Source organism: Montipora foliosa, chromosome 1 (genome assembly GCF_036669935.1).
Source record: "Montipora foliosa isolate CH-2021 chromosome 1, ASM3666993v2, whole genome shotgun sequence".
NCBI classification, from domain to species: domain Eukaryota; kingdom Metazoa; phylum Cnidaria; class Anthozoa; order Scleractinia; family Acroporidae; genus Montipora; species Montipora foliosa.
The window spans coordinates 71621293-71632672 of record NC_090869.1 but is presented as its reverse complement, the minus strand read 5'-3'; the positions used below and the strand labels follow the sequence as shown (position 1 = coordinate 71632672).

Sequence of the window (11380 nt, the reverse complement as noted above, 5' to 3'; positions counted from 1 at the left end):
ACTGTTGGCGCTTTTTTTTTTTTGTCTTCTGTTTTATTCCAGGTTACATTCTGCTCTTATGTTCTTTTTAGACTTTTCGCAATGCGTTTTTTGCAGATTTGTGCAGGTTTTGCAATTGGTTCTTTTTGTTAGCCCCGTGCAATTTTGCTTTTGTGTTTATTGAATAGTTTTCCCCAAATTACAGGGGATGTTGTTGATGAATATTTGTTTCTCCATGCTTTTGTTCATAGTTTCAGTGTTTTATTTTGTTATTGCATGGAATGTTATTTCTTAGTTTTTTCCTCACACAAATTCAATTGTGCTTTTAGTTGTGCTGTTAGTGGCGTGAGATGTAGTTCAGCTCCTATAATCTTTGTTTTTCTCGCCCTAGTTGTATCTGTTGTATAAGCTTTGCGATATTAGATGTTGTTTTTGCTGAGTGCAAATTTATTTTCCTCATTAGTTTTGTCTTGCTTCTTTTACATGATTTGCCTGCATGAAAGTTTTGTTCTGCTATATTGTTTTTGGCCCCCTCTGTTTTGTTTTTTTAGTTAAAAAGCTGTGTGGTCGCACGGGTTTTGTCCAGTCAAAACTTTTCATAATTCAGATTCCTTTCCAGTTTTACTTCAGTGCGAGTTTTATATGTAGTTTTTTAATTACTAGCCTTTGCTATTTTTTACGTCTCTTGGGATTTTAATACACCTTTTTCCCGCGTGCTTGCACAATTTTGTATGCAGCACTCATTGTACCTTTGTTTTATTACTGTTTTGTTTGTTCTGCGCGCTTATCCTGCGTTCTTTTCATTATGTTTTAGACTGATGTTGCTTCACTTCTAAAACGAATCGAATACCTTGAAAGTCAATCAAAGGGATCCATGGCTGAAGCTGTCTCTATGAAGGCTCACCGTATCAATGATCCCAAAGCCTCGTTCCTTGACGCAGCCTGTCAAACCTTGAGAGCGCAGTTAGATAAGCCCACTGAAAAGTTCAAGCGTATTTTTTGGCTTTGTTTAGTGACAAAGATTACACAAAGCTGTTGGAGTGCATTGCTAAGGTGGATAAGACATTTACATGTAAGAGCAACGCATCTTCTTCCTCTTCCAATGCACCCTCCGCTCGCACCCCTCGTTCGTCAAGAGTTGTTTGTTTCCACTGTGGAATCCCGGGTCATGTTGCCTCCATGTGCTTCCGTAAGCGCCAGCAAGGATATCAAAGCATATTTGGTTCCGGCTCCCGCTTTTTTCCATACTCCAGGCCATTTGGTTTAGGTTCCGGCCCGCGCCCTGGCCAAAGCCAAGGTCCAAGCTCGTGACTTTCGTTATTTGATTTTGTTGCTTACCTTCAAGGATTGTTGTCCATTTAATGTTACAATTTGCGATGCCAATATTTGTCTACCATTATTTTTGTATACCCTTGTTTCCATCCCGCGGCACTCAAGGATGACAGCTTTGAACAGGAGTCTAATTCCTGCTCGGATTACTGAGGCTCAAACTGTCATCCCCTGAGTCTGCTCTCCCGTCTTCTTCTTTTTGTTCCCAAGCGATTTGTTCACTTTATTTTTGACTTCGTTCCCTTTAGCCTTTACCCAAGCGACTGCGCAGGTCTTCTTTCTTTCATCTTCAACAGGTCTTCTTTCTTCACATTATTTTCGATCTCGCTTTATTCCATGCTCGCTATATATCGACGACCAACACACCAGGGGACTGTGCATACCTTTTCAATTTTCAGTTTATGAGAACCTCTCCATTTTGGAGCGTTCTTTTGCGTCGCCTTCCTCTGCGATCTTCATTGTCTGTTATACCCTTGTTGCGCTTGGATATTTCCTAGGCCTCAGTAAATCAATTCTTCTTCCTCGCCACTAGCTGTTCCTTATTTGGGTTTTATGGTGGATTCTGTTAAGCAGGCCTTGCTGCTTTTGCAGGACAAAAAAAAAAAGAAATTCTGTGACCTCACTGGTTTAGTCCTTGGATCTGACTCGCTTGACCTTAAGACCTTGCAACGGGTTTGTGGAAAGTGCATTTCTTTTGCCTTGGCAGTCCCAGGTGAACGTTTGGTCACAAACGAGATTTATTTAGCTATTAGCAAGGCCACTCGTTCTTCCCGCCCCATTACCCTGTCTGGGCCTTTGAAAGCAGAAATTGCCTCCTGGACCTTCTTAGAATCCTGGGAGGGTTTTCTTCCCTGGCGGTCTGAATTTCATCGTCAGATAGTACTCTGCTCTGATGCTAGTGCTTTCGCGTGGGGAGCAGTGCTTAATCCCGATGCAAAGTCTGTCGCCATTCGAGATTACTAGCCTTCCTCTCAGTCTTCTCTCGGTATTAACTGTAAGGATTCAAATTCTCGCCTTGTGTAATGCCTTGAAGTCGTTTTCTTCTACCGTCAGTAACTGCTGGGTTGACGTGTTCACGGACAGTCAATTGCTCTTAAGGGCTTGGTCCGCCAAGGAGCTAAATCTCCCCCTCTGATTGCTTCTTTGAAGCGATTGTTTGCTGTTATTTCTGACTCTAACATTCACCTTAACTTTTATATCATTCCCTCCAAGTGTAATGTTGCTGATCCTCCTTCTCGCACTCTTTCTTTGTAAGATTCCAAATTATCGCCAAGTGTTTGGGCGGGCCTTCGGGTCACTCTGTTGATTTAATGGCACTCCCGTCGAATGCCCAGAGCTTCATTTCAGGTTCTTCTCTTCCCTTTTTCTCGCCTTTCCCAGTTCCTGGTTCTTCGGGTGTCAACATTTTTGCTCAAAGTCCTTCGCGCCAAAGGGATCTTTTTGCAAACCCTTACGCCTTTTCCCCAATTATTCTTATTCCTGATTTGCTGCGCTTTCTCTCGAGTCAAGCTATCTCCTGTACACTAGTTGTCCCGGATGTCTGTCCTCGTAAATTTTGGTGGCCTCTTTTACGTCAACATGATTCCTTTATCTTGCCAGTTAAAGGGCATTGTGTTACCTCCCGCTACTTCCGGTTTTTCTTTCACTTGGCCTTTGCTGTGGGACTTGTGGGTATTCAGGTTCACCCCTGTCTAGTAAAGCAAGCTTGGGGTCGCCATATACATTCCTGCTAGTGTTTTGTTATTAATTTTTTCTTTTAATGTTGCCTATTATGTTTTTTGTTTGTTGTAATAAATTTGACTGATTTGGGCTACAGTGTTCTAGTCCGCGGTTAACCAGGTGCTGTTATGCCTTTTGCAAGTTCTTCCTCCAGTTGCTCGTTTATTTACACCAGCTGTCAGTTGTACTACTTGTAGTTATCCTAATGACCACACGCTCAATTATTGTCAATGTTAGACGTCGAGGCAACCCTCCGAAGCGTAAAGCGCTTTCCCTTGATCTCCCTGCATTCGACAACAGAATTAAAGTTCTCCAGCGGAGAAATCTTTCTTCTGCGTATTGTAAGCAAAAGCAATCCCTTAAGGAAGAGCTTGAGAATTTTTAATACGCATTACCTGGACGAAATACACTCTTTGATGCTATTCCTTTTGATGTCTGCCGTTTTCTTGTCTACAAGGATGCTATGGGTAAGACACAGCTCCACCGCAATGGATGCCCCTATACTGGCCAGGGAGGCGTATTTTCTTGTCATTGTCCTCGCCGTCTATCTTATAATACAGTCGATTCTTACATTGGGAAGCTGCGATCCATATTTTCGGACGCCGGCCGTCAAGGAGATTGGAACAGGTCGCTTCATTTGGGTAACCCAGCTTCTGACGAGCTCGTTAAGCTTTACCTCAAACAGGTTACTGCTGAACAACTTCAAGCTCATGTTACTCCGAAACAGTCATCTCCAATCTTTCCAGATAAGTTACTGTTACTTTCTCACTACTTGGAGAAGCGTCTCTTACTGCCTAATCTCTCTCCTCCCGAAATGTTTGTTGTCGCCCGTGACCAAGCTTTCTTCAAATGTATATTTTACTGTGGGGACCGTGCAGGAGATTTGGGCACCCCAGAGATTGCCCGTTTTCCAGATGACAGTGGTCTTCTTTTTAATTACGTTTGGGAAAAAACCTTGGGCGATGGCTCCTGAAATCTGTTCGGAATGCGTCGTCATCCAAATCCGGCCGTATGCCCGATTCGGGCTGTTGAAGTGTATGTCGCTGTGTCAAGAGCGATTGGTATTGACCTTTCCAGGGGTTACCTGTTCAGGCCTACAGATCAGAAGGGTCGCATCGTGGATCAGCCTCTCACCAGTTCCACGGCAGAATCTCGTTTAAAGCTCTATCTTCGACAAGTTAATATAGATGCAGGTGGAACTCTTCATATTTTTCGTTCGGGGTGTGCCCTCACGCTCACTTTTTCTGGTTCCAATCTGGCTGACGTTATGTCCCATGTTGGTTGGTCTTCTCCATCTACCGCCCAATATTATTTGAAACTCTCTAGCGTTATTCGAGCAGGAGCGCCGGCTGACCTTCTTTCTAAGGAATATTCACAATCTGGTCACGCGTCTGTTCTATATGAGGAGTGCAATAACCTTAAAAGTTTATTTCCGCGTTTCCTTCTCGACAGTCACCTACGGTTAGAAGCCACTCAGTCTCTTAAGTTTACAGTTTAAGATCTGGCTGTTTAGGGAGTTTTTTAGATTTGGATAGGTTTGAGTGTTGGTGGCTATCTTGGGTTTTTGGGTGTCGTTTTATAGATGCATCGACCACTTTTGTGGCCGCCAGACCTCCGTAACTCAGAGGAGCGCAGGTAAGACCGGTGTAAATAGGATACAATTCTTTTAAGGATTTAGGTTGGGGGACACTTTGTGATGTCTATTGTGAGGTGCCATGAATCTCATTATGTCGGAGTATTGGACAACCCTCACTTCAAACGCGATGTTTGACGAGTTAGCCGAAAGGTCTCTGATGAGTCCCTTGGCAGGGATGAAACATACGTATGTAAGGCTAGCCACATGATTATGCATTGTGAAATTCTTACACTTTATCAAACATTTTCACCCCTTAGAAATGCACTGAGTAACATCAGCTTAATTAATTTTAAGAAATTCATAAAAAATCATGACACTTTGATGACGTGAATTTCTATGAAATCCGGGATATTGAAACACTTCATCGCGTAGAATTCTGTTGTCTTCTGTGACATTTACTTGCAGTGCGAAATATGTGACAAATCCGGCATAAAGAAACACGCATTCAGCACTGGTGGGATATGATTGGTCAACTGATTTAGCTTTGGGAATACTAAGTCCCATCGCCGAATTCCGCAACTGTCAATCAAACGTTGAGATGAGCAGAATAAATTTTCAAGGTGCGAAAAGCGAATAATAAAGATTAAAGAGCGGACTGTTCGCTTCATTGAAAGTGACATGGCAAACAATTCTTTTTGTTGATATGAGTTTATTTGGTTCAAGAGACCATCAGAATAGAAGTGTTTTAGAGAAAAGCGTGGCTTTATGCTTGCTTATTCCTCATGCTCTATCCGTTACCAGCTATCCTGAAAAATCTTGAAATAAACCAGCGCAATGTGTAAATATCCGATCGATGTTTTTTTTTTTTTTTTTTTTTTTAACAGACCCTTAGAGCGAGTTCATTAAGCACTTTTACGTTCATTGCCGGTTGTCTACACAGCCTCATCAAAGAAAAATACACAAATTTTGGTTTTATTGACAATGTAAATTGGCCACCGTACAGAGATTGTAAAAGCTGACGTTTCGAGCGTTAGCCCTTCGTCAGAGCGAATCATCAAAGAAAATGCCTCTTTCATTTTATCTTTTGTCCGTGATTTGCTAGTGGCCCAGTGGAGTGGGAACGTCTTTTGTTTGTTGAAAATAATTATTCAATTTCCGATCCGTTCGAATAGAATAAAATATATAAAAGACATTTTAATTGGTTGAGATCACAAAACCAGATAACAATCAACCAAATTCACACAGATGTTTTGTTCATTTTAAGGCGTGTTCAACACGGAAATCCATACTTTTCTGCGTTTATCATGAATACCAAAACCTTTCTAGACAATATTCATGAACCGGTTTGTTGTCCTGTATGTAACACCAGGTTCGCTAATCCAAAGCAGCTTCCTTGCTTACACAGTTTTTGCCTCCATTGCCTGCAAAGGATTCAACAAACGAGCGGAATTCGAGACACTACTTCATGCCCAGAGTGCAGGCGAAATTTCACGATCCCTGGAAACGGCGATCTTAACGCTTTTCCAACAAACTTTCGCGTCAACAGTTTGTTGGATGCTTTGCCTGTCACAGAGTGCAATACGAGTGGCATTAAGTGTGGAAATTGCGAGAAAACAAGCGGAGAATCTGCGTACTGCTTCACTTGTTGTTCGTTCTGGTGTGGTGACTGCCTACCTCTGCATAACGGGCTAAGGAGCAATAAAGAACACCACGTATTGGCTTTGAAAGACTTTCGCGACGAAGACTTCGAGAACATTTTAAAGCAGCCGACACTTTGTGGGAAACACGAGAAGAAAAAACTGAAGTTTTTCTGTCAGGAGTGCAAAATAGCCATTTGCAACGCTTGTGCTCTTACAGATCACGAAGGTCACGCTAAGATTGTTTTGGAAGATGCAGCAAAGGAACGCAAATCGAGAGTCGAGGCAGCAATTGAATCGAAGAAACGAAGAGCACTGGAGAAGATGACATGGATCGCGAAAATTGGTGATAACTGCGTTTTAATTAAAGAACGAGCTGCGAGAGTGGAAAGCGACGTGCAGCATTTTGCCCACAGTTTCATTGCAGCCATTGAAGCGGAAAAGAATCACATCTTTGATGAGGTGGAAAACACAGTGCGAACAGTGTTGCACCTTTTCGGAGAGAAAAGGAAGGAGATTGAAGAATACGTGAAAATGCAAGAAGCAGAAATCGAAAAAACCGAACTCATTTTAAAGCGAACCACAAACGTTCAACTCATGCAGCCCCATGAATTTCTGGACCAAATAGTTCAGGAAAAAGCTGAAGAAGAAGATTCAGGTAACTTCGACATGGAACATGTCGTGGCTTTTGTCTTTAAAGGGAACGAAAAGTTGTTTGATGATCTAAAATTCCAACATATAGGCTGTTTTGAAAGTTTTATCACCAAAACTATCCCGAAATACTCGAGCGCCGAGGGAAAAGGAATCCGCAAAGGAACTGTTGGACTTAAAGCTGAGATTATTGTAACAACAAGGAACACACAAAGAGAACAATGCCACCAAGAACGTGATTGCGTGGCATTGGAAATCGAAACTCGTAAAGGCCGTGACAGTGCGATCAAGCCTCAAATAAAAGATAACAAAGATGGCACTTACAAGATTAACTATTTTGCCAAAGAAATCGGAACATGTCAGGCATCCGTAAAAGTTAATGGAGAACATGTTCGTGGCAGTCCTTTTAAGGTTCAAGTCAAACGCAGGCAGTTCAGACCCGTGTTATCCTTTGGAAAACAAGGTTCGGATGCTGGAATGCTTTCTAAACCTTGTGGGGTAGCAGTGAATGACAAAGATGAGATTGCAGTGAGTGAGTGTGGTAACCACAGAGTACAGATATTTTCGAGTAATGGAACTCACTTAAGATCGTTTGGTAAAAAGGGTAATCGGCAGGTAGAGTTTGACTGGCCTGCTGGGATAGCTTTTTATAATGATAAGATTATAGTGGCAGACGCTAACAACCACCGAGTTCAACTGTTTAGTGATGAGGGTCATTATCTTAATCAGTTTGGAGGAAAAGGAAGCCGGGATCACCAGCTTCGGAATCCTCATGGCTTGTCAATTGACAGCGATGGGAGCATTATTGTTGCCGATACTGGCAACGAATTAATCAAAATCTTTTCACTTGATGGTCGGTTTTTGCGCAGTATCGGTACTGAAGGTTCTTTAATTTATCCCTTTCATTGTATCCAACACGACAACTATCTTTTTGTGTCAGACAGAGGTGATCACTGTATAAAAGTTTTTAATAGGGATGGGGAGTTTCTTTATATTTTTGGACAGCAGGGGAAGGGGGACGGGCAGTTCGATCTCCCTGGCTTCCTGTCAGTGGACAGAGAAGGACATCTGCTGGTTTGTGATACACTTAATGACCGAGTGCAGATGTTTAAACTCAGCGGAGAGTTTATAACTAAGTTTCGAGTAAGTGGTACAAGGGCAGGAAAGATCATTCGCCCAGTTTCTACAGCAGTCCTTAGCGATGGTAAAATAATTGTCACCGATTTAGGTAGCCATCGTGTTCAGATTTTTGAATAGATGTACAACTTTTCCTGATTCTTGTTATTTAGCATCGGCGACTTTAAAATTCCTTTTTCGGTAAAAAAGTTTCCAATTTCAATGAGAATTTCTTCATTTGAATCGTTTTTAAAAGCAGTATTGTAGTTTACGCAATTCAAAGCGCACAGAGTTTCAATTTTAGATATTTCAGAGATAAAACAATGTATTATAGAGGTTTTGAATTTACGCGTGGCTGTCTGAGATATCTTAATTAAGTACCCCAGCATGCATAATCAAAATATGTTCGTGTATGTTTGCGAATTGCCGTAATCTCCACAATCAAAGACAGGCCAGTTTAAAGAATTTTGGCGGAAAATTGTTTCCATTAACAACAAAGAACAAATTACTTTTATTTTAACCAACGGAGAGGAGTTGGCTTTTACACTGATTTATCAATGTTAGGTGTTTTAAAAAAGGCGTGTTTCTTTAATTTACTTTAATTTACTCAGTTTTTAACCGCTTTAATATTTTATTCGCATATATTGCACTTGTTAGAGAATCCGAAGAGATTATAAAGCTAAAAGAGAATTCGACATCTGGTTCTTATATCCACAGCTTTTTAGATCGAGCTTGATAATTCATCCAAATCATCCGTGTCAAATCTTTTTCACATAATACCCGCTTTGGAAGAGGAGACGCATTCCATCACAAGTGCCCGGTGCACTGAACGAGACTTTTGGAAAATGGTGGACAAATTTGTTACATTTGTTTATACTTGTTGATTATTTAATCCAAGGGCTTAATACGATTCGAATTTTCCGTACAAATGAGTTTTCAAGCCACAATTTGATTTTTTCAGAATTTTGTAAATGTCCTTCTGATTGATTCCAGGTTCAAAGTAAATTTTTGAAAGTCATGGTTGTGAAAAAATGCTAATGCTGATGCGAAAAGGGCACAGAAAGACCACATTTTTTCTCTCTTAGCATGATATTACCTTGGGAAGAGTAATTTAATTTCTTGTAGGCGATGTGTGTTTTGTAGCAATATTTTAAGTCTAGAAATATGTACACTGTAGAGCAATTACAATAGCTCGTTTTGACACTGACGTAAGGAATTGCTAAATACTTGGTGTAAATATGCTTAATCACAATAAAAAGTAAAATGCAAATCTGTTGTGATTTTTTCTACCCCTCAGTTCCATTCACGTCCTTCATGGCTGCATTAAAATGTCATTAATAATTCATGAAAAAACAGCCTATCAGCTCACCGATAAAACGTCACGTGCTTGAGCTTTAAAAAGCAACAGAACATTCCTCATTATAATTCTTTATATAAAGCATAGTAATAAGGTCCGTTTTAAACGTTACATTTTACATGTGCCGAATCTAATGCAAATTAGGGAAAACAATATATTTTTCTCATTTGCATTAGACTCGGCACATATAAAATGCGACATTTAAAACGGGCCTAAGACATAGCTTGATTTCCTTGCATACTAACTTTTCTTCTCTCACATTTTGCACCATTTTCTGGATTCAAGAGCCGTAAGAAGCAGGCACAGAACAGTTTCGGCTGTTTGTTCTCTCGAGAAGCGATCACTAGGGTTTTTTAGCTTCCTTTTTAATAGTTTTTTGTTCAGCTCGAGTGTAGAATCATGACGAACGTTTGTAGTTTCTGAGAACTATTCACTACTTGTAGCTTTTTGTTGAGTTTTGAATCGATAAGAGAGAGTTTTGGCCATTTTAACCCGGAATGGACTACTGGATTTAAGCTTTTTGCCTAACGAGATTTCAAGTAATTGTGGAACGTTTGGTACCAAGTTACTCTAATACTGCAATCAAGATTATGGAATTGTAAAATTAGAACTTTGAAATGGACTATAGAACACGCAATTAATTTTAGATTTTTCAGCATTAAGAGAAATGGAGTACAGATGTTGTCTTCTTGTCTTCGCCACGGCAGATTTAAACAGTTTTCAAGGAACTAAACAAGGATTACGGAACCGGACTTCGAATACAGGGCCCGGTTGTTCGAAAACCGATTAACTTAATCCAGGATTAGCCTAAAATTTTGTGGCATAGACCGTATTCATAAATGGCGACCAAGAAATTATTCTCTTGTCCTTGTGCTTATCACCCTCACTAGCCTCACTTTGGAGCAAAGATTCTTTTGAATTTTGTTCGTGTTAACGAGGCTAGTGATAATTAGCATAGAGACAAGAGAATAATTGCTTAGCCGCCAATTATGAATACGGTCTATGTTTTCAACGTTTTGGTGAAAGTTTCCTTTGCTTATTTTTGTTTTTCAAGATTGACTTCTTCTAATGTAAATTTTTACCGAATATCAGCCTTGAATAGAATTTGGGAGTAGAGAATAAAACCCCTTTGTTAATTTTTAACCTGAGATTAGCCTTAATTAATCGGCTTTGAACAACTGGCCCAGGATGATAAGTTGTTGAACTGTGATTTGTAATGAGTTTTTCGGAAGATTTAAGGCTGATCTTGTAATTTTTGGATGAACGGAGTTAAGGAAGCAGGTAAAACTGTGGGATTTGAATAAAGTCTCCTTCAAATAAATAAATAAATAAATAAATAAATAAATAATCCCCTATCCTGATAACCAGCTAATAGAGCTTCGTTGTTTGCATTTGCAAATTTAGTAACAATGAGTTTAGGCAACAAACAACTTCAAGTTATATTACAGATTTATCTTTCTGGTAATCTCTCGCCATTTTCAGAAGTTTCCCTGTGGTTGAAATTCACTGTAACTGGACAATTTGTGTTAACTGTTTGCGCATTCCACGGATACGCCCTTGTAGGCGTCTTGTTTTTCTTAATTTCCTTGGCAAGGAAAAGCTCCATATATCATCACGTTCATGCGTAAGGATAAGCTTCCTCCCGGTCTGTTCGCTGCACTGTGTATCGTCACGTACAACCAAAATACAGGTAGTGGGGAAGAGTGGTAAATTTCGAATTTTGGAAACCTTTGGGAGGCACGATGGCCTCATGGTTAACATGCTTCCTCGTCCAAGATGGCCGTGTGACAGCGCTCTGGCAAATTTTAATACGTTTTCAAGTTATTTCGTTTTCCTTTTAGCGTATAGCTTTATACGTATATACATTTAAGTACCGGGAACATTAACATTTATCATGCCTGAGAACAATGCTACTTTGAAGAAAAAAAACCAAGAGCTTAGGGAGCTTAGTCAACGCTCTGTCCGAAGAGATTCGCAAGCTGAAAGAACACATTACTGAACATACTAGCTCTCCGG

The 11380-nt window shown here is 40.4% G+C and overlaps 1 protein-coding gene across 1 annotated transcript; it reads left to right on the top strand.

Annotated features, from left to right (window-relative positions):
• The first annotated feature begins 5826 nt into the window (after positions 1-5826).
• On the top strand, positions 5827-9264 carry LOC138007802 (E3 ubiquitin-protein ligase TRIM71-like). Its single transcript, XM_068854883.1, has one exon. The coding sequence runs from the start codon at positions 5908-5910 to the stop codon at positions 8146-8148; it is 2241 nt and encodes a 746-aa protein (XP_068710984.1). The 5' UTR covers positions 5827-5907; the 3' UTR covers positions 8149-9264.
• Positions 9265-11380: the final 2116 nt, after the last annotated feature.

Bases quoted from the DNA above. Each gene is read 5' to 3' on its own strand.
- LOC138007802 (XM_068854883.1), top strand. From the start codon at position 5,908: ATGAATACCAAAACCTTTCTAGACAATATTCATGAACCGGTTTGTTGT.